At 31.4% G+C, this 27,649-nt stretch overlaps 2 protein-coding genes across 2 annotated transcripts in view; one reads left to right on the top strand and one right to left on the bottom strand.

The window, feature by feature from the left end:
* Window positions 1-4,614, top strand: part of LOC139525343 (E3 ubiquitin-protein ligase rnf213-alpha-like) — a 163,452-nt gene extending 158,838 nt beyond the window's left edge. The window contains exon 98 of the mRNA XM_071320553.1: window positions 4,262-4,614. Coding sequence (XP_071176654.1) covers window positions 4,262-4,454 — 193 coding nt within the window. The 3' untranslated portion in view covers window positions 4,455-4,614. The remainder of the gene's footprint in view (window positions 1-4,261) is intronic.
* Window positions 4,615-16,831: 12,217 nt separating this feature from the next.
* Window positions 16,832-27,649, bottom strand: part of LOC139525344 (E3 ubiquitin-protein ligase rnf213-alpha-like) — a 147,683-nt gene continuing 136,865 nt past the window's right edge. The window contains exons 84-92 of the mRNA XM_071320555.1: window positions 27,270-27,411; window positions 22,149-22,232; window positions 21,528-21,720; window positions 20,790-21,009; window positions 20,230-20,304; window positions 19,657-19,851; window positions 19,265-19,354; window positions 18,659-18,858; window positions 16,832-18,134 (exon numbers count right to left, since the gene is read on the bottom strand). Coding sequence (XP_071176656.1) covers window positions 17,936-18,134; window positions 18,659-18,858; window positions 19,265-19,354; window positions 19,657-19,851; window positions 20,230-20,304; window positions 20,790-21,009; window positions 21,528-21,720; window positions 22,149-22,232; window positions 27,270-27,411 — 1,398 coding nt within the window. The 3' untranslated portion in view covers window positions 16,832-17,935. The remainder of the gene's footprint in view (window positions 18,135-18,658; window positions 18,859-19,264; window positions 19,355-19,656; window positions 19,852-20,229; window positions 20,305-20,789; window positions 21,010-21,527; window positions 21,721-22,148; window positions 22,233-27,269; window positions 27,412-27,649) is intronic.

Here is a 27,649-nt window from a genome sequence, read left to right on the forward strand (position 1 = left end):
ATGAACAGATCTGAGAGTACTCGCAGTTATTTGACAGCTAGTTCAAAGCCACTAACAACTAATAAAAAATCATGCATCTAAGACTAAACTAATAGTATATTAATGATATTCCTAATATTAATATGTGTCCTTTATACAGTTTTACTAATTCCTTTGTAAATAGTACCACTGTGGCCTACATTTCAAGCTGATGCAACTTTGGTTTAGTCATATATGTGTTAGACTCAGATCGATGTTCGGCCTCTAATCGATGTCTGTTCCTTAAATCGAAGTCTAAATCTGAAGTCACGTTCTCAAATTGACGTCCAATATTTTGATACTCTAATCGACCTCAAATGTGACGGCATGTATTGCCAAAACTACGCCGGATTGATTTTAGTCGTCTTTCATTAATGTCCAATATCAATAAATAATAAATTACTAGACTTAATTGATTACACTTATACATGTTCATGTTTTGTATGGTCCAAACATTTATACATACTTTGCATATAGATTTTTTTCAACCCGAAATAGGTATCGTGCATATCAAAGTTTATCTTGATAAAAAGTTAATTGAATCGATCTACAAAGTAGTGTGTCATTCCTATTCATGCTAATAAATGACATGCATGTATGTGAATGTCAAGGAGAAAGCAACCTAAAGACAAAGAAAACCAAACAACATCTAGAGGGCATTATTTAATCTTCAACAACAGACAAAATTAAGAAGTACTACCAATTGTTTTTTTTTTAGTATTATAATTTGTTCTCTGTAAGATATTTTTCAACAAATTTCTCAGTTTTACCCCTGGAGTGAAACATATTCGCAAGAAATTTTATCGTGCTGTTACACAAATGTTCTATGTTGAGTGCTGGCACACAAGTTTAATCCCGACATATTCTTTATTGGGCAGTAGTGCAGTGGTTTTCGATGGTTTATGTCTTTCATATTTGTTTTTTGTAATCTTATTTGATAAATAAGACCTTAATTTTCTTATTTGAATTGTTTACATTATTAATGTTATACCACATCTCCTTATTTTTATTTAATCTCTAAAATTAAACTAGAGGCTCTAAAGAGCCTGTGTCGCTCACCTTGGTATATGTGAATATTAAAGAAAGGAAGCAGATGGATTCATGACAAAATTGTGTTTTGGTGATGGTGATGTGTTTGTACATCTTACTTTACTGAACATTCTTGCTGCTTACAATTATCTCTATCTATAATGATCTTGGCCCAGTAGTTTCAGTGGAAAATGTTAGTAAAAATTTACAAATTTTATGAAAATTGTTAAAAATTGACTATAAAGGACAATAACTCCTTAGGGGGTCAACTGACCATTTTGGTCATGTTGACTTATTTTTAGGTCTTACTTTGCTGTACATTATTGCTGTTTACAGTTTATCTCTATCTATAATAATAGTCAAGATAATAACAAAAAAACGTCAAAATTTCCTTAAAATTACCAATTATGGGGCAGCAACCCAACAACTGGTTGTCGGATCCATCTGAAAATTACAGGGCAGATAGATCTTGACATGATAAACAATTTCACTCCGTCAAATTTCCTCTAAATGCTTTGATTTTTGAGTTATAAGCCAAAAACTGCATTTTACCCCTATGTTATATATTTAGCCGTGGCCGCCATCTTGGTTGGATGGCCGGGTTACCGGACACATTTTTTAAACTACATACCCCAAAGATGATTGTGGCCAAGTTTGGATTAATTTAGCCCAGTAGTTTCAGAGGAGAAGATTTTTGTAAAAGATTACTAAGATTTACGAAAAATAGTTAAAAATTGACTATAAAGGGCAATAACTCCTTAAGGGGTCAACTGACCATTTTGGTCATGTTGACTTATTTGTAAATCTTACTTTGCTGAACATTATTGCTGTTTACAGTTTATCTCTATCTATAATAATATCCAAGATAATAACCTAAAACAGCAAAATTTCCATAAAATTACCAATTCAGGGGCAGCAACCCATTGACGGGTTGTCCGATTCATCTGAAAATTTCTGGGCAGATAGATCTTGACCTGATAAACAATTTTACCCCATGTCAGATTTGCTCTAAATGCTTTGGTTTTTGAGTTATAAGCCAAAAACTGCATTTTACCCCTATGTTCTATTTTTAGCCATGGCGGCCATCTTGGTTGATTGGCGGGGTCACCGGACACATTTTTTAAACTAGATACCCCAATGATGATTGTGGCCAAGTTTGATTAAATTTGGCCAAGTAGTTTCAGAGGAGAAGATTTTTGTAAAAGTTAACGACGACGGACGCAGGACGACGACGGACGACGGACGACGGACGCAAAGTGATGGGAAAAGCTCACTTGGCCCTTCGGGCCAGGTGAGCTAAAAAATGATATCACAACCTGTTTACATATTTAGTCTATGCTATAAATCTTTCTTTTTTTTTTCAAATAGATCATATTTGTCACACATACTATGTTTAAAGGTCTAAAGGTTTCCGCTGCCGTGGGTTCTGGTAATTTTGTATTCTGTGTCCAAAACAGACGATAATTAGAAAAGCTTAAATTTAGACGTCGATAAGAGAAGCCAAAAAAATGGACGTCAATTAGCTATAGATAGGCATAAAATTGGCCGTCGATTTGAAAGGATATTTTATTGTGACGTCAGATTTGGACGTGGATTTGAGGAACAGACCTTGATTAGGGACTGGACGTCAATCTGAGTCTTACATATATAAGTATATTACGGATTACAAATGTGTCGAGGTTTCTGATTGGATAACAACACAGAGATGTCAGTATATATTCAGGAAACTGCCGGGGTATATACGACGTTTTTATCCCCAATTTGAACCTCAAAAACGTCATCATAACACCGGTTACTATGTGACGTAGTCATAAGCTATCAAACTGTCAGAGGTTCACAGAGGGAAAATAATGACGTGCTTCAGTCTATAATACATTTTTGATACAAAATCACGCAATTAACACTTTTAATACTTTAATTTGATGTTAAAAGTGTTATTATAAATTCTTACATACACGATAAAATTATGTTCACAGCAAATTAGAAAATCCTTCACGTATGCCGAACATATCAGGTTGGGTTTTTCAATATATATGTGTTGTCAACAAATACCTGCACTGGAAAATGACATTAAGTCAGGGGTAATCCGTAATATATGTGTAATTCAGGTCTCAGAAAGGGTATATACTGTGACATTCCCTGCTTAGGGCTTATATCCCCTTCGCCTTCGGCTCAGGGGATATAAACTCTAAGCCGGGAATGTCACAGTATATACCCTGTCTGAGACCTGAATAACATATAATGTTCTTAAACCTACAACTGAAGGAACGAAATATTAAAGACAGTTCACACTGCACCTCTTGTCTTACATAAGTGATAATTTATTCATAGTGACCAATTTTATTTAATGGCATGAAACGTATTTTACAAAGGCATTATATATATATGAGATGCGGTGAAAGCGCCAACAGAAACAATGTTCGATTTATGATGTGATTTTTTGTGTTTTTTACTTTTAAACTATATTTTCTGTACCAAGGACTTTTTATTTATCAAAATATATATATATATATACAACTCGTCTAAACATCAACCCAACAATGTTAGATCTGAAAATTTGCTTTCCCAAATTTTTTTTTCTTCCCTCGCCTGGATTCAAACCCATATTACTGAGATATTGTAACACCAAATCGCCTGCATTGTAGCCATCCTGCTAGACCACACGACCACCTGGGCTTCATAAAAATGAAGCTTTTGTTGGCCAGGTGTTACCTTTCCACTTCAGTTTTAATCTAGCGTCGTACTACAGTACATGATATATAAGGCATAAAGATGTTATTCTTACAGATCAGCTAAATTATCTATAGTAAAGGATCCTAAAAATTAATGTAAGATACAGTCACAGAAAAAAATTATATATATACAATATACAACTCGTCTAAACATCATCCCAACAATGTTAGATCTGTAATTTTGCTTTTGCAAATTTTTTGTTCCCCTCTCCGGGATTCGAACCCATGCTACTGAGATATCGTGACACCAAATCGCCTGCACTGTAGCCGTCCCACTAGACCACACGACCACCTGGGCTTCAAGTAATAAAGCTTTCAGTGGCCGTGTGTTACCTTTCCTTGTCAGTTTTAATCTAGCGTCCTACTACAGTACATGATTTATAAGGCATGGAGATGTTATTGTTACAAATTAGCTAAATTATCGATAGTAAAGGATCCTACAAATTAATACAAGATATACAATATACAATAAATACTTTCAGCTTTCATGATACTTTGATTGGGTATATGGATACCTGTCCCTATGAAGAAGATAAGCAGTTGGATGAAACACTGAAGGAAGTCATTGATCTAATACCATCAGATGACCAATTTAGTATTGTTACATGTCAGTCTGTGGAATTCTGGCATTTAGTCCAGAAAATTCACATGGATAAACAGAAAAGGAATCATTAGAGAATTTCTATAAGATATTCACACATACACTGACTTCGATGTGACATATATATAGTTTTATATTTTCAAACCAAAGATCTGCATTAACCTTAAAGGATTGTATTTCATGTTTTGCAATATATATCAAAGATATTTTAATTATATGCCTTACCAAAAAAAATGTAACTATTTTTATATGATCCCATACAGAAAAAATGATCACTAGGCCAACTGCATTGCTCAACTGGCGACCAGTTGAGCTATCAGTTGAGAGCCAGTTGAGGGCTAGCTGGCCATCAGTTGAGCAAATAGTTGAGGGCCAGTTGAGGGCTAGCTGGATTTTTGCCATGCAAATTAGGTAGCCCTCAACTATCAATGCTCAACTTTATGCAAATTAGTTGAGCAACGTTGAGAAAATATCATAGTTGAGGGCTAGGTGTCCAACAGTTGAGCAATTAGAGTTGAGGGCTACCTGGCCAACAGTTGAGGACCACGTCATTAAAAGTTGAGGGCTAGGTGGCCAATAGATGAGGGCCAGGTCATTAAAAGTTGAGGGCTAGGTCTTTAAAAGTTGAGCATTGTGTGGTAATTGCACACTGATGACTACACATTGTAGAAAAAATAATTTTAAATTGTGTATTTTTATAGCCAAAATACTGCTGAAAAACCTCAACTCACAACATACTACATGAATGCTTTATCCTTGCCTTTTAGAAGTTATCTAGCAAATAAGAATAGATCTCTAGTTTTATACCAAATTCATTATATTAGAATATTCTTATTTTATTAGTAATACTTTCTTCAACAAATTGTCTTAATAATAAGATAAACATGTCTCCTGTCTTACACATTTTGACAATACATAAATTAATGCATAAATACATTGTCTCATTTTTTTCTTCACTCTTTAAAGTTTATAAAGAAAACACTTTACATATCACTATTTTGAACTAAAAGAGCATAATTATACACTTATTCAAAATGGTGGAAATCAAATCTAATCCAACATTTTGTCCAATGTACTTACCAAAAGATGTTTCCAGAAATATGTGTTAAAACATCAATCTTCCTAAATCCAAGAGTCATGTCATCAGAAGAATACACTGCACTTATCAATGTCAATACAGTTATTTGTAACTTTTTTTATCTACATTCATTGTAAAATTCATATTTTATTCATGATAGCTAGAAGACATCTTTGCTTGCCATGTGCATGCTCAAACCCAGTTCAAATTTTAAATGTTTGAGGTTCTTTTGGGTATTGTGACAGTGTGATCACTTTGAGATTTACCCCTAATAATAACTGTTAATTACCTCAATCTTGAATATTTGATATATCTTATAATAAAAGAAATACTGTTTGTTTTTTATCTTTATGTCAAAGATTTAGTTAAGTTAATTAAAATACAGAAAAATGTATAAAAACATGTGCTTGCCTTAATTTTGCCTCAAACTTTGTGTACATTTATAATAATACTTCCTGTCCATTTGCACTAAAGACAGATAAAACAGATGGCACATAACATTTATATCACCAGGTCATATTTCTAATTGCTCAACTTTTGTTCAACTATAAAAAAAAAAATCAAAGTCTGAACGCTCAACTTTTCCTCAACTACAAAAATTTCAAAGTCTGAATGCTCAACTTTTGTTCAACTACAAAAATTTCAAAGTCTGAATGCTCAACTTTTGCTCAACTACAAAAATTTCAAAGTCTGAATGCTCAACTTTTGCTCAACTATATGAAAACCAAAGATCAATTGCTCAACTTTTCCTCAACTTAATGGCCAGCTTAAGTTGAGGGCCAGTTGAGCGACATCTATCCAACATACACTGCTTGGCCAGGTTTGAGTTGAGCTAAGATGCTCAACACCTAGCCCTCAACTATTTTGCTTAAAACAGCTAGCCCTCAACTGTCCGCCACATGGCCATCAACTGGCCCTCAAATTTTTTTTCTGTAGGGGATGGGAACAATTTGTTTTTGTTTGGTTGATTTGTCAAGAATTTTTACTTATTATTGTATTTTTGTGATTTTTAAGTTATTTTCAGTAATTCTGTGGCAAGATGAATATTTTCAGCCATATGTCAGTAATTGCAGACACTAAACCACAATGCAACATCCTAAAATCCTACTGTAAATCCAGAAATTATTGAGATGTTTTTATTATTGCGAAAAATTCAACAAGGTTATAATCACAAAAATTCAAACTCGCATTTTGATATGAATTAAACAGAATTTTTTTCAATATCACAAAAATTAAAATCTCATTTTAGTCCAAATTGACCAACTTGCCATAATAAATGCACGTAATAATTTCTGAATTTACAATAATTGAAAACATATCATTAAATTGTGTCTGACTCTATTGTAAAACACTGAGTTTAAAGATCACAATTAACTAAAACATATTGAAAAAAAAAGAAGTTTTTTAAGTGATTTTTTTAATGAATTTATTATGAATGAATTTATTATTGTTTGGGTTGATATTTATATTTGTATGTCCTCAACATGTTGTTCAGTGTATGATTTTTAAGGGGAGATAATCATTTGTTTTACTGTTAATATATGGTTTGTTTCAAAAATAATTGTGATAAAATTGTAAATGGTATGTTTGCATTCCTGTATTTGTTATTGGGTTTTTAACCGGATTTTTGTGACAAAAATGTCGGTTATTGATTTGGGGATGTACGGCGGGCGGCCGGTCGGGCGGTCGGGCGGCCGGTCGGGCGGGCGGGCGGGCGGGCGGCAATCAAATGTTGTCCGTGCATTAACTCATGAACCGTTCAACCAAAGCTTTTAAAATTTTAATATGTTGTTACTGACAACTAAATGAAGGTCAAGTTCAATAATGGCGATTTTGACTTTTACCGTTCAGGAGTTATGGTTCTTGAAAGATTGGAAAAATGAAGTTTCCAGTCATGTCCGTGCATTTACGCATGAACTGTTCTACCAAAGCTTCCCAAATTTTAATATGTTGTTACTGATGACAAAATGGAGGTCAAGTTCAATAATGACGATTTTGACTTTTACCGTTCAGGAGTAATGGTTCTTGAAAGATTGAAAAATGGAGTTTCCAGTCGTGTCCGTGCATTTACGCATGAACTGTTCTACCAAAGCTTCCCAAATTTTATTATGTTGTTACTGATGACAAAATAGAGGTCAAATTTAATAAAGTCGATTTTTACTTTTACCGTTCTGGAGTTATGGTTCTTGAAAGATTGAAAAATGGTGTTTCCAGTCGTGGCGGTGCATTTTCTCATGAACCATTCAACCAAAGCTTTTGAAATTTTTATATGTTGTTACTGATGGCAAAATAGAGGTCAAGTTCATTAATGACGATTTTGACTTTTACCGTTCAGGAGTTATGGTTCTTGAAAGATTGTAAAATGGCGTTTCCATTCATGTTGTTGCATTTACTCATGAACCATTCAATCTAAGCTTTTCAAATTTTAATATGTTGATACTGATGACAAATTGGAGGTCAAATTTGATATTGATGATTTTCACTTTCACCATTCATCAGAATGGTGAAAGTGAAAATCGTCAATATCAAATTTGACCTCCAATTTGTCATCAGTATCAACATATTAAAATTCATCCGTAATGGTTCTTGTGATATTGCCAGGACACAAATAAATATTAATAAATCCGGTTTGCTGTCGTTGTGACAGCCTCTTGTTTTAAGTAGAGCTTGTTCAAAGTGTTATTTATTAGAATATTGTAAATTGTGATCCAAACAGTATTAATGACATTATTTTTTTTATGAAAATTATTGTTTTCTTATATTATGACCGTTGATGTTTTGTGATACTAAAAGGGAACATTGTTTTGTAAAGTTTTCTTCATTAAATAATTTTTTTAAATCAAATAAACTGTTACATTTTGTATTAGTTTCCCTCTGTCTCTGCATTGTAATCACAACAATAACTTTATTTTAGCTAAATTCTACAGTTTCTTTGGGATTTGACAATACAATACAATACAATATGCTTTATCTAAAAACACTCAGTCACATTGACACGTGAAACAAGATACAATCACATACAGTACAATGTGAAGCTTGAATAAAAAAAAAGTTTAAAAAAAGCCTGGAATGACAAACAATGTATTGGGAAATTTTGAAATATAATGGTATATAAATGAATTAATACATACACCAAATATAGTTCATCTATTGCATATGGTAATTGAAAAACAGACCAAAGCAAATAATCTTGAACATTGATAGATGAACCAAGAAGAAGAGGTCAGGGTCAGATGATGACATCCTGGCAGACATTTTCACCTAAAAATCATTCCTACACCACATATGGCTGACCTATTGCTTAAAACACTTAAAGCTCAGTTGAAAAAGTGCATGAAAAGTTAAACAAAAACATAAAATTGACCAATTACCAATGAAAATGAGGTCAAGGTCAGATGTAACCTGGCAGACTGACATGCACACCCTTACAATCATTGCATACACCTCATAAAGTTGATCTACTGCTCATTTAATCTGAAGGCCCATTTAATAACACAACTTTATCCTTGATCACTGGTCCATTTCTTCCACTTTGGAATGTGCTCACAGACAGGTACTGACTTAATATGTTTTGATATTCATCACAAAAGGGTCTTTTTAGAATGAGTAGATCTCTGCCTATGAACTTCTCCAAAATAAGTATATCAGTTGACTTGTTAAAAGAAAACATACATGTGGTATGAGTTTTGCTCATTGTCGATGGTGGTCTATATTTGTAATTAACCTATATCATTTGGTCTGGTACGTTGTTGTAGTTGTCTCAGTAGCGATCATTTCACAACCTCTTATCTTTATATGTATTATATGTCTATGTATTAAAAGTATATGATCCCTTTATTGTATAAATAGACAATAATAGTGCATTGACTTGACATATCAACGATATAAGGATGAGGCTTAGAAACGGGGAAATGCGAGGCTGTGCCGAGCTTTTTCCCCGTTTCGGGCCAAATCCTTATATCGTTGATATGTCAAGTCAATGCACTATTATTGTCTTTATACTGCAATCTAAGAAAACCATTTTCAATTGTTGTTTAGTGTGTTAATGTTATTTATTTGATTTAAATATTGGGGGAAATCCCCCTTTAAAAAGGCCTCATATCACACAGCCGGAGAAATATACAACACGATGAAATGTACATCATTACCTGTTGAAAACCGCAATCAATGGTGAACGAATTCGTTTGTTTATAGACTAAAATATCAACAATAAACATAAAACATAATGATTTATAGGTTGCAAACAAAAAATATTAACACGTGAAATATGTTTTTTCCAAAAATTGTAAAAGAAACAAGTTTGAGTCGTTAAATGCATCGTTGTTTACATTGGAAGCAAGAACAGGGTGTAGAGGTCGTATGAATAAATAAATATAATTTCGACAATTTCTATTTAAATATTCATGAGGAAAAGTGATATCAGGTCAGTGACTGTATATGACATAGAAATATACGGTCAACACATTTTGACTGCTCAAATAGAACTTAAAGAACGCAAAAATACTTTTTATGGATATGATTTTTGGAGAAAAAAAATGAATTTAAACCATTAACTTAGTTTTAGGACAGGGAGAATAGCATTAAAAGTTGGGTTGTGAAATATATAGATTTAAATTTTAAGACATTGAGCTGATAAATTTGATAAGATAACAACTTGCATCAGCTGGTGCAAAAAGGTATGTGTAAAGAACAAAAACCATGCACAAATTATAATTTGAACAACAACAACAACAACAACAACAACAATACTTTATTTTAAGAGGGTTACACAGTTAGCTATATAACTAATCTTCCCTGAGGCCCTCGTAATGAAAAATCAAACAAAACACAAACATATACTAGTACATTGCATACATACATTAGCATAAAAAGTCAAGTGTGATAATAATGTTCAATACAACTTGATAAAATGTGATGAAAAAATAAACATGATGACATGATCAGTTTTTTATATTATTTATACAGCTAGGTTGATTTCAATAAATGATCTGTTATTTTGTATTTGAAAGAATTAATATTTGTAATATTTCTTAACGGTATTGGCAAATTATTCCACAAGAATGGTCCAGAATACATAAAAGATTTTTTGAATAATTCTGTTTTTGGTTTAGGGAGTATGAGGTTTCCTTGAACAAACTTACATCTTGTACATGTACATAACATAAACATATAATGTACAAATAAACTCATCATATGATAGGTACCAAGATTGATTTTTTTTATTTGCACCAGATGCCCGTATTGTCTACAAAAGACTCATCAGTGACCCTTGAATAAAAAAAATGTTAAATGTAAAATAAAGTAAGAAGTTGAGCATTGAGGACTAACAATTCCTAAAAGTTTTGCAAAATACAGCTAAGGTTATCTATTCCTGAGGTAGAAAAGCCTTAGTAATTCAAAAATTCAAAGTTTTGTAAACAGTTAATTAATAGTTATGACCATATCAATGATAATTCATGTCAACACAGAAGTGCTAACTACTGGGCTAGTGATATCCTCGGGGAATAAAAACTCCACCAGCTGTGGCATCAACAAGTGCCTTTCCAAAGTCGGGAACCTCTAACCTTTTTCAGTCTTGTTTGTTTTGTTTGTTGTTTTTCTTCATTTAAATCAAATATGTTTTGTTGTTTAGTGTTTCATCCATTTTGCTGAACTACCGTAGCTACCATGGTATATACAGTTTACCTTATTGTTTATGGGCCAGCTGAAGCTACCTCTGGAACAGTCTGGGTGTTATAATTTCTCATGTGTTGAAGACCAATTAGTGGCATTGGCTGTGTTCTGCTCATTGGTCAAGTTGTTGACTCTTTGACACATTCATTGTTTCCTTTCTCAATTCTACATTAAATATGTTAAATAGAACTTTATGAAATACAAAAACAATGTTACAATGTGCAGTAAAGCATTTAACCAAACAAATCAAATAGAAACTTTTAAAAGTTATGCACAGAGTTAAAAAAAACCTTGTCTGATCAATGTCATTCGAGAGTCTTCTTGAGTTCGGCAAATTTGGCAATATTAACTAGTTTCTCTGCCAAATTTAATGCATGGTCAACAACGACGGCTATTTTTGAAATTAATGCTATCCCGTCAGTTGCAAGTGCATAAACAATCATAAGTGCAACCTCAGCAACAGCTTTTATTTTTTCTAATGTAGATATACGAGGGCTGTCCGTAAAGTTTGAGGACTATCTCAATAAAATATTATTTACCCGTCCGAAATAAATAAAACAAGTATATAACTAATTTCATGATTTACTGATTACGTGTACAAAATTTTGTTTCAGTACCTGCTTAAATAATTGTATTTTCATCAATTTAAAAATCACAAGAAACTCTAACCCGGAGCACCTAAACAAATATTTCCGACGTTCGACGACGTCAACATTTTAACTTTTCTGAACATAGTCTCCTTTCAAAGCAACACCTTGTTTGCATTTTTTTTAACCAGTCATCAAATATTTTCTCAAACTGTTTTGTTTTTATTTATAAGATTGTGTTCATTACTTCCTGTCTTAGTTCGTATTCTTGTTCAAAAGAAGTTTAATGATCCTCCAGAAAGAAGTAAGTGTGAAGATTGCTTATTTATTGAAGAAGAAATGTAAAAAAACACCTTTCTGTGTTTGTAAGGTTGTCAGTACATAATCAAAGTACTGAAGTACTGAACATCGGATGACCGCAGGTTCTTGTGGATGGTCAAAAGCGCATGTCACAGAAACAGATCACATCTCTATACCTGAAACTTGGGTTAATTTACAGAGATATTTTTTTCTGATAGAAGTTCGTGCTTGGATGATGAATAAATGACAGGAAATTCAACCTCACCGTAATAACTATTATATTGTAGTGCAAGAAATCAGTATACCTTGGACTATTATACTTATATAATAATAGTCGTAGAGAATACACTGGTTTGTTGTTATATATATTATTAATATTACGATTGCATGCATATATAATTTTCATCTATTTGTATATGATAATTCTATTCTACTATTATTATAGTGCAGTGCTAGTGCATGGTGGACACTCTTCTGTAAAAAAAAATCAAAGCCTTAAAGGCTGTAAAAGCAATTGCTGCCATGTTAATGTTTTGGGGACTTTTATTTTTCATCTACATATATAAGAATTAAACCTGACAGGACATGGTTGTCTAGTGAAAAGCAAGAAGGTTTTGACTTTATATCAATAAAAGACTTAAGCAGGAAATCATTTTTAATATGTTTTATATTTCACAAGGAGACAAGTTCACCAGGCTAAAGTTGGGGGTAATTATGGATTATCCCCTGGTAGTGTTTGTAACTGGGCAATAATTACTTTTATTTATTTAATTTTAACAATTTTCATAATTAATTTAAATTAACCATTCAGTTAAAACATTTCACCTTTCGAGACGCTAATGTTGAAAAATGGGACAGAAATAAAATAACTTACAAGACATAAACATGTAAAAAATAAATATATATTTCAGCTTACTAAAAATATTTTCATAGTGTTACTTTGACATCATTTTTTAAAACTAAGTCCCACACATAATTGTTTATTTGATATGTGTCATCCTCATGCGATACGAGAAGTTTTCATGTCGCTAAATAGTCTTCTTGCCGCTTAATTTATTCTTCTTGTCCGTTGTCGCTAAAATTCTTCTTGTCGTTATTAGTGAGACCGCTATTTTTAGATTACAGGTGGTCATTTACACTACACGTATAACCTGTGTAGTGATTTTTATTTTACGATAAATTTATGAATGAACGATAATTTTATGAATGAAAATTATGACCTGACCTCTTTCTGAAACACCAATTAAGCATATAAAATCGTATTTATTAAGATATAATTCAGTCAAATGTTCACCACTAAATCAACAACTGAAATGATTCCATATTTTGTTGAAACATCGTACAACCGGAGAACAGAAATCTCAGGTATGAAAATGCACTTTTTTCACTGGTGTTGAAAACCCAAAACTAATTTGACTATAATTTATGAATGACGGAAATTTAACCGATAACAATACATCGGAGTGACCTCAAGGTCATCCTCTGTAATAATATACAATATTTTGTACATTTTTTTAATTTGTAAATTTTATTTTTTAAAGTAAACACATATTTGTTAGGTATGATGTTACAATGATGTATTTTATCACCTTGAGAGGGAGTATGGCACAACCTGAACAAAATATTATATACTGAAAAAGAGTATGTTCGGTAAGGTCCTAAAATGGCCCCCTTTTTTAGCGTAAATTTCAAATTCGGATTTATTGACCAATATCACAATAAATTATAGCTAATACAGTGACTAGAAAGGAAATAAGCCATTTTGATGAAAATTTTACGTTTCTGCATTTCATTATGACATCAAAAGTTGTACTCATTGATTTTTCACCAAAAAATCAATAAAAATAGGTAAATTTCCATAGATTATTGGACAGGAAACATAGAGCGCATACGTCGACAACAAAGATCTTTTGAAATAATGTTTGTGAAGACATTTCACATATCTTATTTGAATATTAAGTATGTCGACGCCTGCTCTCTATGTTTCCTGGTCCTTAATTTGGTTGAAATGCAGCTGATTTTGTCAAATTTCACCAAAATCCCTTATCTTGACCTTTTTGGGATGTAAAAATCAACGTGTTAGAATTAAACTTTGACAAAAACAGTTGTGTTTAACTTTCTCACATGACTTTAAGGCAACTTAAAACATTTATTGTCTTGTAACTATGAATTTTATAATTGGGGCCAAATATGGCCCTTACCGAACTTACTCCTTTGTTTGTTGATTTCTTAGCCAACAAGGAGTCAGTAGCTTAAGTCCCACTACATAATTTCTGCAGAAGTTGAAGTAGTGAATGTTTGTTAGTAGAAAGGTTACTTGTTTTGGGTATTCTATTCCAAACACAACTTTCATTCAATAACATATGCCAAAGGGTATCTTTTTTGTGTAATTGGCTACTTCTACTGATCTTGGTTCACAGATTTCAATCTTTCTGTTTATTTTTTCATTGATATGAACAATTCACTTTGTGTACATTTTCGAAGAATTTCTGCAGATTTTTCAAAGGATGGAACTTGGTAAATTCAAGCAGCATTCTGTATAGAGTGTAATATTTTGATGAATCAATTCTAAAGTGCTCAACCTATTAAAGCCTTCATATTTTCTAGATATATTAATTTGATGTGGTATGATTACCAATGAGACAACTCTCAGCAGAGACCAAATCATCTAGAAATTAACATAGTTTCTAGATGTTTGTATATACATTGAAGACACCTCACTTTGCATGTTTTAGTTAGATGGTGAAAGCCATTTCAATTTTCAGTAGGATTAAAAAGGGACTGTATATTAATTCATGAATAAAATCTCTGTAATAAAACAGGAACAGCACTTGTATTCCTATAAAAAAAAAAAGTTAAGGTATGAATGAGACATCTATTCATCTGATTTCAAAGGAAGTTGATACAAGCAATTATAGGCTACCTTATAAACTGCAAAAATGGGCAAATCCTGTACCTTACAGTTGGCTATAAAAGGCCACAACATGAAAATTGTGAAACAAATTCAAATGAAATGTAGTTAATTTATAACCAAACAATTTATGAATAACAAATATGACCGATATGATAGTCCAAGTTCAAGTTCAAGACCGCCCCTAACACAGGTTCATCAGAATTCCATGGGAGATTTTGATGTTCTAGACAGTTAGTAGATACAAGTATCTTGTCTTAGGGAGGGATAAATCCTACTTTGTAAAGAATCACTCGGATTCAAATAAAAAATTCTCTGAAACTGACATTATCAAGATGCTTGATTTCTTGATTGACAACATATTTGTTACGTGTAGAAGACATTTTTTTTTCAACAGACTGTTGGAATTCCAATGGGAATCAATTGTGCCCCTCTTCTTGCTGATTTGTTTCTTTATTATTATGAGGCTGACTTCATACAGGAACTACTTAGGAAGAAAGATAAGAAGTTAACATTATCCTTTTACTTTACGTTCCGCTATATAGATGATGTTCTCTCACTAATTAATACAAAATTTGGTGACTATGTTGAACGAATCTATCCCATCAAACTAGAGATAAAGGTTACTACAGATACAGTTAAGTCTGCCTCATATCTTGACTTACATCTAGAAATTGACAATGAGGGTCGGTTGAAAACAAAACTTTACGACAAAAGAAATGATTTCAGCTACCGAATTGTGAACTTTCCATTTGATATGTAGCAACATTTCAGCATCACCTGCATACAGAGTATATATCTTCCAATTGATACAATATTCCTGGGCTTGTATTTCCTATCATGATTTCCTTGTTAGAGGATTGCTGCTCATAAGGAATCTATTAAACCAAGAGTTACAGATGGTTGAAATCATCCCTTCGTAAATTTTAAGGACGCCATCACAAGTTGGTTGACTGTTATGGAATAATCGTTTCAGAGATGATATCTGATATGTTCCTTAACTACAATACCCGTCCCTTTTCATGAATGTGACTTACCAAATTTGACTATTTACCGGATTTGTAATAACAAGAGCAACACGACGGGTGGAGCAGGATCTGCTTGCCCTTCCAGAGCACCTGATATCACCTCCATTTTTTGGTGGGGTTCGTGTTGCATAGTCTTTAGTTTTCTATGTTGTGTCTTCTGTACTATTATTTGTCTGTTTGTCTTTTTATTTTTGGCGTTGTCTGTTTATTTTCAATCTATGAGTTTGACTCAATGGTCCATCTGGTATCTTTCGACCCTCTTTTATATCACGGGCAAAGAAATCAAGCAAATAAGTTCACAATTACCATTGTAAAACTTGAAAACAATAAAAATTATTCAGACAACATGTCACCTCAAGGAACATGGTAGAAAAAGTATATCTACCATTGTTACTCTGAAGCTGATTTGGCAACAAAAAAAGATATGGCTCTCTTTTTAAGTTTTGTAACTTGGGTGCCAATCCATGACTCAAAATTGTTGCCAAACTTGTAAGGCGAAATGTTTACACTGCTAACAAACGAATTCACTGAAAATTGTGTTTATGAAATAAGAACAAGTAGATTTTGTTCATTTAAATATAAAATGTTCATTAGTAACATACCTGCCAAATTTTCAAAATCACCATTGGGGGATTTTAAGCATACTTATTCAGGCCATTAGTGTACATATAAATTAGAACATCCATGGTTTAGGATGAGTATACATGTGTTAAATATGTATTTGTTTACTCCTTTGAATGCCTTTTTCTAAAGTATTGTAAAAGTCTAAATAATTGAGTTTTATAATACAGGTCGAAACCTCTCGTGGAGGAATCCCTCCATAAGCAGGTCTGTTTTAAAGGTAAAGATGAGTCACAGCAACAACAGAAAAATAACAACAAAGTAATTTTATCATTACAAACTTTCACTGGTCCACAAAATTGTTTCATAAATCTCATATAACAACAAAACAGTAATTAAAGCTTAATACATATATCATAATTCAACAATACCTATACAGTATTTCTTCATTCAATAAATCATCAAAAATAAGGTTATCTAAAATTAACCAACACATTATACATCCCACCGATAAATATAAAAGTTTTAAAACGTAATGCTGCAAAAAGATATCACAATTTGGATCAAATATGATAATGTACTTTTTTGCCCTTAAATTAAGAAATCACACTGATTTTAAAGCAACAATCTTTCAGATTCTTACTAATCATTTCTGTATGTCCAGCTTTCAGCACTTATTCAATCTTAAAACATTTTTAAAAAGACCTAAAAATAACAAAATCACAATTTTTCAGATAAGAAGTGCCAATAACAACATGTATAAAAACAATAACAGAAACATAAAATCAAATATGAAAAAAATAGATCAGACTCAATTGTCTTGGTTTGCGTAGAATATTTCTTAAACAATGGAAAAGATATGTATAGTAAATTTGATAATGTAAAAAAGTTAAAACAACTTGATAAAGGCAGGTGCATAACCTCTATATAAATTGCAAACTTTCTATGAAATTCAAAAAAAATTGGGTAAAACAAATTTAGTACCAGCTTTTGAAGAATTTTACTGAAAAATTACTGTTTCCATGTATAGTTAATAACCTAAAAATCCTTAAACAATTCAATAACAGGTGCAAAACCTCAATATGTGTGTAATATACGAAGTCTCAGGGATCGTCAATCAATGCGTAATCATGAGATTCATTATACATAGATAAAATTACACAAAATAAAACAAAATCATCAGTGGTCCCAGAATTTAGAATATACAACTTATATCACTATTTCACAAAAAACTAAAAACATTATTTCTACATTCATTGACATTACTGATATTTTTCTAATATGAATGCATAGAGATATGGTTATTCTAATCACTAATCCTTTTTCCTTGATCATATTCACATATAAGTATATTCTATATCTACAAAACAAGTTTTAAAAAGTTAAAAAATCCAATCCGTTTCTATTTATGGTATCATCAATGTCTCCTTTGCTGTTTGCTTGTGCATATTTTATTGGCAAGGATCCAAAATTCAACAGAGTGGGCGGTCAGCACCCTGTTTGGATCTTCTAAGTCTGACGGTATTTGACCTAAGACATTCATAGTTGTATCTTCAATTTGTTGTTTGCCTTCAAAGGGGCAGGAGTCCTGGTATCCAATCAAAGCATCTCTCAAACTTTAAATACAAGAAAATAAGAAATAATATATTTTCAATCAACATACAAAGAATATTTCTCTAGAGTGGAATCGACTAAATAATCTTGTCTCTTGTGTGTTTGTATTTGTCTTTTTATATTTCTTTTTTTCTTTTTCTTTATTACAGTATGTAGTTTTAAATGTATTCGAATATTCTGCTTTAGCATGCTTTACTTTAAAATAAGGTCAAATTTCTGCAAAAGATAACAGCACTATCAAAACTTTATGTGAGATCATTTCTGGTTGGATTTTTTAAAATGACCTTGGTACCATTGGATTTTTTAAAATGACCTTGGTATCAATAGAAACAACATTGTCTCTAAGTATATATTTGTTAATTTGATTAGCATGTAAATGTTTTGATTTTTAAAATAACTTTTTCTGTTCCACAAAGGAGTTAAGTGCTTGTCAGATATATTCCATTTATCAAATATACAAATGCTGTAAGAAGGGTGATGATCTCATCAGTAATAACGCCATATTTCCTGATATTTATCCACTCACTTCATTTTAGACATGTCAAAGTAATCCTCATCCTCTGGGTTTTGTGGAACATCTATTTTTAGAACAATACATTCAAACAACAATTCCACCACTTCACTAATTTGTTCTATGGTAAGGCTCTTCAAAATGTCTTCTATAATCTTTGTTTGGTCTTCTGTTAGTGCTGTTCTGAAAGTCTCTCCTATACTTTCAAAAGCTTTCTGAAATAATACATAACTCAATTGAATGGAATGATTGTTATAAATTAAAAGTAAGAAAATTTCTTTGAATCACAGAAATTTGTAATAGCAATGTAGTTCAATGAATTTTAGAATTTAAAAGATGTCGGGCCTTCCTCAATTTAAATTTAACACTGACTTCCATATCTGGTAATTATTCTATGACTTGGTCTTACAGTTTAAGTAAGTATTGACACAATAGACCTTATAGTGGGTAATTTTGGCAAGTGTAAAATTTTGCGTTTTTCATTGAATAAGGTACAAGAAATATTTTGGCAGATTCAAAACTTTTATCAATACCTATGCATGTACACTTTTTAATTGGCATAATTTATTTTGGCAATTTTGTTCTATCTGCGAAAATAAGCCGCTGTACTATAACAGTTACCTTTTCATATTTGGCTAGGGTTCTAGCTCTCTCTAAAGCAAATAAAATCCACAAAGACATTGTGTGTTTACACTTGCTGGACTGCTTAGCCTGGAAATAATAACAATTTTAAAATATATGTAATTTAGAATAGCAATATAGATAATACCACACTATCAAATACCTTAGATTAATTATAGCAAACCCGAATTTAGCCATTAAACTTTATCATAGCGGAAAAAAAGACTATCTTTTTGTATTTCTGTCATATTTGTCATATATCTATATTCCTTGTTATTTTACTAAAACAATGCTGTTGCTAATGCAATAAAGATTCTTCTATTCATTTTTGAAACAAACGTGTTATAAAAGTGTTTTTGTAACCAATTTAAAACTAGCATTAATACAATTACCTTTGGACTTGGGAATGGGTTATCTATCTTGATGTTAGACATAAAGTCTACAAGAGAGCTCTCGGGGTCTGATCCTACAGACTTGAGGAAACTTATGGCAATGTCTAATTTATCCAGACTTTCACATAATTCAGGGAATGATTTTGTACGTAACTCTCCACATATCTGGCTCTGCACAGCATGATGTAACCTTTCCTGTAAGACATACAAACTTGGCTTAATTCTTTATAAAAATCTTCTATACTAAAATATGAAAGGACGATTTTATATACACACATTGATAGTTAAAGATTTGCAAATGGTTTAGGATGATCCCATCAATATTTGACATGTAATTATAAGGGGATAAATAGAATTTCAAATGTATTAAGCTTATGTAAGGAAATTGTTTTGTAAATAGTTTGATTAAAAGAGTTGTAAGTTTATAATGCTTTTGGTTGATATGCAGAGGTCAGTCTTGAATAAATAGTACTTGAATCTTGATCAGCTTAAAATTAAACATAATAAATAATAATCATTGGCCTAGACAAACATGGAAGATGGAGAAACCATCTATTAACACAAAGTACCAACCTGAGGAATCTTGTCACATAAGGTTTTGAAAACAATAGCATTTGTAGATTCAGATCTGTATATGATGGTTTCTATCTGAAAGTGGAAAGTAATATTGTATAGTAACTATAAACTATTCAGCCTCTTAAATAAGACCACCCTTTCTATACAACAAAAGAGGTTGTATAACACAAGTACATATTGTTGTTTAATGTAGTGTTTTTGTGTCTATCAGTGGATTAAAATACAATCTGTGTAAGAAATTTACCATGATTTGTTGTAATGTGCTTTTCTGCATCTTTGAATATGATGATCTAATTCATTTATAGCAAAAAATAAATGGAGAATGTGTCTATGGGCCACAGATACCCCTGCTTGTAAATATGCATGATCTGTGTTTTGTAGTAATAAGCATTGTATATAAGTTTTGCTTATGCCACCTCTGCTACGGCAGAGGCATACAAAATAATTTCCTCCATAGCGATAAATTAGGCAGGTGCTTGTCCTGAAATTATTGAATGGAGTGGTTGGAAAATAGTTAATAAGCTAGCTGTCACAAATTATATATTGTCAAAGCTTACCTCTCCATATCCTTTTATAAATGATTTTGAGAAGAGAAATCTATCCATTAATTGTCTCTCCAAGTTAGCATAGTTATATTCTATCTCAGTACCCTGGCCAACCTTAAAGGAATAGTTACAGTTAGCCAACACCATGGGTAACAGGTCCTTGTCTGGATGGTAACTGATTAAATGGGCTGAAGATATGTCCTTCACATGCACTGTTGGAAGATTTTCTGCCCTAAAAATGTAGAAATACTTATTTACAAGTTACCTATATAGAGAAAATGCGGCAAAATCTAAAGGAAATAATTATTTTCTGTTATATCCTCTTGTCCTCTTGTCTTACAATTTTTAGCAAGATAGCAGTGTCTTTGCTCTAGGCAAACCCTGAAGTAGGTATCAGATAGATCCTAAAACTGACCATATACCAAATATAAATTCAGTAGTTGAAAGTGTGATGGAAATATTTTTGTTGGACAAAAGTTAATCTCAAAAAATATTAACCTTGTTGCAGAATACAAATGAAGATAACTCAAAGATTTGTTTTTCCATTTGTATTTTGTATCTTAAATCTTTAGTTACATGATTTAAGACTCTAATACCATTTAAATTAAAACATCAATGAACATGTGAAATGTGTACTCCAATTTAAATTTCTTACTGGACTGCTGTTTACATGCAAAAGCTATATAATATTTCACCAAATTCGTAAAATATGAAAGTGACTTTGTTTTTATTTATCTTCAATAAACTTACTTCAATTTTCTCTGAGAACAATAACTTTGCAAAAACAAATCCTGCTTTTCTAACAGGAAAAACAACAAGACATAAGAACAAAGTCCTGCGTCCTGATATGTGGGAATCAGGTAAGAAACAGGTGTATCATCTGTGAACTTTGACCTACAGTAGGCCTTGTCAATCATCACTAAATTTCCATCAGCTGGACATGCTGCAACATAAGGTTTATTCATATCAATACAATATTTACATTAAAAACTGGTGGCAGTTGTTGCAATTATAAAAAATAACAAAAATCATCTTTGATACTAAGTTTTTATTTACTTAAGTGTGCTTAATGTTGAGAGTGTTTGAGGTGATATTATGAAAATTATATACCCATATGGATTTATTTTCTGTCAGAGCGATAGGTCTGTCTTTTGGTGAAACAGTTTGTACCTTACTAAGTTTTAATGTAATGCAGATATATCAATAATTTCGAGGCTTTTGTGGAAATGAATACTGCAAATGTTTCTGTAAAATAAATACCACTGGATCAGCTTTATCACTTTGTTGTCAAATAGTTAACATGGCACAAATGTAGTCTTTTGGTCAAAAATAACTAACAATAGTATAGTAAAAAGACATATCAGTACTTACAATATGTCTCCAAAGATTCTTTGACACAATTCCAAGCTTCTGTGAAATCTTTCAACAAGCCTACAAATTCTTTCAGTTTTCTATCTACAAGGCAAAATATAAAATCGATTGAAAAGCAAGGCACTGAATATCAATAGCATATATTTCAAGAAAAAATAAATAAATTTACAAGCATATAATCACATGTTTTAAGCAGGTGGTTTATGGTTATTTTTTTTAAATATTTTTTTCAGGTTACGTGTTTTCAATTTTGATTGCACTATATATTGTGCATATTGGAAATAGAGCAACAAGTAAACTATTTAACACAAAAATTTTAGGTATAAAATTATCATTTTACTTTTCTTTCGTCCATGTTATAAATGTGGGGATATACAAAAAAAAAACAGATGCTCAGCAGGGCGCAGCTTTATACGACCACAGTGGTCGAACCCTGAACAGTTGGGGCAAGTATGGACACAACATTCAAGCTTGATACAGCTCTGAATTTGGATTGTGATTAAGTAGTTGACACATCATAGGTTTTTGACACAGAATGAATGTGGTCTAATGAAAAAAAATTCTATTAAGCAATACACTTTGCTGTTGAATATTAATCCCCTCAAAAAAAATAAACAGCTGCGCCATGAGCGCATGATACACCCGACGTCTTGTGTGAAAGTTTTATGCAATAATCATAAATAGTTTCTGAGAAAGTTTTAAGCAATAACCATATATTGTTTTTGAGACACGGCGGGACATGTGAAACCCCCAACCCTGTTTTTTTTTTACAAAAAACTAAATATCACTAATATAAAATTTTGAATCAAAACCAAAAAGTATACAGATCTTTAGATTAATATAACAAAGAAGTGTGTAAAGTTTAAAGCAATAATCATAAATTATTTTTGAGATACGGCGCAACATGTAAAAAAACCCTCCCCTGTTTAACAAAATACTCAATAACTCCAAAATAAAGTTTTGAATCATCACCAAAAAGTATACAGATCTTTAGATTAATATAACAAAGAAGTGTGTAAAGTTTTAAGCAATAATCATAAATTGTTTTTGAGATACTGCACAACATGTAAAAAAAAAACCTCCCCCTTTTTTACAAAATACTCAATAACTCACAAATGAAATTTTGAATCATCACCAAAAAGTATACAGATTTTCAGATTAATATAACAAAGACATGTGTAAAGTTTTAATCAATAATCATAAATCGTTTTTGAGATATGGTGCGACATGTAAAAAAAACCTCCCCCTTTTTTACAAAATACTCAATTACTCAAAAATAAAATTTTGAATCATCACCAAAAAGTATACAGATATTAAGATTAATAAAACTAAGAAGTGTTCAAAGTTTTAAGCCATAATCAAGAATCGTTTTTGAGATACGGTGCGACATGTGAAAAAAACACACCCCTGTTTTAGTTACAAAGTGCCGTAACTCAAAAAGTTTTAATCTTATTTTCCCCAAAAAGTATACAGATCATTTGACCATCATAAGAAACAACTATGTTAAGTTTCATGAAATTTAGATGAGTTGTTCTCAAGTTACGGTGCGACATGTTTACGCCGGACAGACAGATGGACGGACGGACGAACACCGGACATTTGTATACCATAATACGTCCCGTCAAAATTTTGACGGGCGTATAAAAATAGTTGTAGAAAAATTCTTTTTAATTTCTGAAATCTGAAATGAGAAAATTTTTACCCCCCTACCCCCACCCCCTCCCACATTTTTTTCTTCATCTCCCCCGTTTCCTTATTAAAAAAATAGTCTCAATTCAAATTTCTAATGGAGTTGGCAACAATAACTACTCATTTAAATATATCATAAAATATTAAAATATAATATGACATGGTTAAAATTAATATTAATAAACAGTAACTTCTTAAAATAAATTTACAGCTACACATCTCAAGACAATCATCATTTCGTAATATATAATTTTCAAGCAGTGTAAGGGAGATAACCAAGTTATCAAACATATATAAAACTGTGTTCTTTAAATTTTATTTGAATTACCTCCCCTTCACTGCTTTTAAATTTTCTAAATTGTCCTTTAACCAGAAAAACTCTTGTTTTCCCCCTTTTTTGTCCCTAATTACTTGATGATTTGAACCATAACCCCTCCCCCCTGACCATCCCTTTGTAGTATGGAAACTTGCAGTATAATTTCAGAGAGATTTATACACTTAAACACAAGTTATTGACTGTAAACTAAAAAAAAAAATGCTTATTTTGGCTGCTTTTTTGGCCCCAAATTCCTACACAATTGGGACCATAACCCCCAAAATCAATCCAAACCTTTTACCTGTGGTATTAAACATTGTGGAACAATTTCTGAGCAATTGAAATGCTTATACACAAGTTGATATCCTGAAAGTAGAAAAATGCTTGTTTTGGGCCCTAATTCCAAAACGGTAGGGACCATCATCCCCAAAAACAATCCCAACCTTCCTTTTGAGGTATTGAAGCTTTTTATAAAATTTCATAGAGATTTATTCACTTAGAACTAAAATTATTGTCCAGACACCAAATGTGTCTTAGGACGACAACGCAGACGACAACATCATACCATTTTACAAACGCAAATTTTTTTTGCAGTCGTATAACAACAAGAGGTTCGGTTCATAAGAGACAAATTAACAAACAAATTTTATTTTAAGTAGAACAAGTAAAACTGGGAGCTACTGCTCACTGATGAAACCCACGCTGAAATATTTCGTTAAACAGGAAGTTGTTGAGAAATGAATCTGAAAACGCATCTCAGGGTAAAGCTGACTTCTATAAACCCTAAAACCAAATTTCAGAAATTCTTGTAATGTAGCTCCTGAGAAAATGTGACGAAAATATTCATGGGACAGACAGACTGACGGATGGATGGATTGACAGACAGAGGTAAAACAGTATCCCCCCTTTTTAAAGCTGGGGTATAACTAGATTATCTTTTTTTTTTTTTTTTAGATTCTTTTTTTTTTTTTAATAATTATTCAGTTTATTGCACTATTGGTTGTTAACAAATACCCTAAAAGGTACAACTATCCCAGATAGGTTTATCCCTGTGTGTGAATTATCAAATGAACCAGGGGATTCACAAGATAAACTTATTATAAGTGGTTAATATATTATTACAATCTATATAGTTTACAAAAACTGCATAGCAATAAAATCCGGAAAACATACGTTCTCTCTGTTTACGTTTTTCTACTTATTTTAATTGTATATCACGTGGTATAGATGTTTATTATGTATCTTGAACACGTGCGTTTTATTCATTCTTGTATGTTGGAATATTCTTAATTAATTTGGTAAGTTTTAAATTTAATGAAATAACTTTTTTGTATTCTTTAACGATTACTTGAATGCGCTACAGAATACTGAGAAACTTGATGCATTAGCCTATTATGAGTATCAAACATTGATGACATTCTGATGGTATAAATTTAACATGGTCAAAACATGGACATGATGGATAAAGAATGAGACTTTTTTTATACTTTGTATAAAGTATTGACAATCGTTTCGTGTAAACAGAGAAACAGTATACATAAAACATAAATGAAAAGCATAATATTGCTCTGCGAGTACATGGAGTATAATGTCTTAACTTTCACATAAACAGACACACACACATGTGCCTACACACAAACTTGGTCACAAAACTAGCACACACACACACACTGTCACACAACTACTCAATCATAAGTACTTGTACGCCTCAGCTATTGAATTACATTGTTGTGAATTATATATATTTAAATGTTTCTTTCAAAAATTTACTACATTTTCTTTCTAAGAGTATACTATTTTCATACCATTCTAAGAATTCTAATTTAAAAACCCTGTATACATCTATGTACTTGTGTTTTAACTCTGATGCATAATTGCTTTTGTAAACAGCAAATAAAACAATTGTTAACAACACATTAATATCAAAATATGAACTGTCATGTATTTTGTATCCAAGTATTAAATTTTGCATTGATAAAATATGTGTACCTATTTTTATTTTATCTAGTAATGACCCAACTTTAATCCAAAATTCTTGTAAAAATTCACACTCTTTGAAAAAATGATTATAATTGTCTACTTGGTGACATATATGACATTGATTATCCTTCATTATTTTCCATTGATAAAGCAGTTGCTTACATGGCAATATATAATTGATCAATTTCCACCTAAACATTTTTAGTTTGTTATCAATTAACTGGTGAAATGTAAAGTTTAATATATCATGTAATTGATTTGAGGAATTTAGATTGAATTTTTTTTTCCATTTTATGAAACCAATAGGTGTGTCACTCTCTATACCTTTGATATAATTATATATATCTTTAGGTTTTAATTTTTTAATGCAAATTGATTTGGCTTTGTTTTTTGTTTCTAAGTAAAGATTTCTATCTATTTGAACTTTAGTTGAAATTGATTGATTTGATTTTAACATGAGTTTCCATTCCTTTTTAATTGCAGATTTCAGTTTAGAAAGTTCTGCTATCCAGTTTGATTTTTCTTTCAATTTATTTAAGATTACTTTTTGGGAGATATTTCCTTGTTTATCTATGATATCATTAATAAAAAGAATGTCACTTTCTATCCAGTTTGGAAAAACAAGACTTTTACCATTTAATTTAATTGATTGATTACCCCAAATAAATTGCTGTCTTATACATTTGAAATTTAACCCCTTGCTTATCTTTGAGCTATTATGTACTTTATACCAACTTTTTAAAATTTCAAAATAAAATTCTGGCATAATTTTTTTAAAATTTGGTATGTCATATATATTTTCAGGGTTCATGTTAAATAGAGCAAAGTTTGCCCCAAATTTGTTAAAGTAATATAAGGGTATAACCTTCCAATTTGAAAATTCTTCTGTTGTTAACCTTTTAATCCAAGATATATAGATTGATGTTATATAACTATCTATATCAATCATTTTTAAACCTCCATCCTGATAATCATTACATAGAGTAGATCTCTTGATTTTCTCATTTTTGTTTTGCCATATATAGTTAAATATTAATTTTTTAAATTGTGTTAGAAAGATTATCAGTTAAAGAAAAACAAAGGTTTATATATCAGAAGATAAAATTTCAATGATTTTTAATATTATAACTACAAACCTTCATCCATTTTCTGTTTAACATCAGCAAAGGTCAAGGTTGTAGCTTCTGCTCTGTCTAACTTTCTACCATATTTCTGTATTAACATCCTCTGTAGTTTTATTATACTTGGTATAAATCTTATAGCTCTAAGATGATGTTCCTGCAAATGAAGATGTGAATTGTAGCTTATATAGCTTTTGTTTACTAGACAGTATATGTTTTGCTTATTTTTATCATCCAAGTCATCTATTTATAAATTTCCAAATGATAGTACATTTCTGAAACCTTCTTTTTTCTCTCCACTAACATATCCAAATTTGATGACTTAAAATATGATGTGGTATGATTGCCAATGAGAAAACTCTTCACAAAAGATCAAATGACACAGAAAATAACAC

Source organism: Mytilus edulis, chromosome 5, assembly GCF_963676685.1.
Source record: "Mytilus edulis chromosome 5, xbMytEdul2.2, whole genome shotgun sequence".
In the NCBI taxonomy this organism is placed as follows: Eukaryota; Metazoa; Mollusca; class Bivalvia; order Mytilida; family Mytilidae; genus Mytilus; species Mytilus edulis.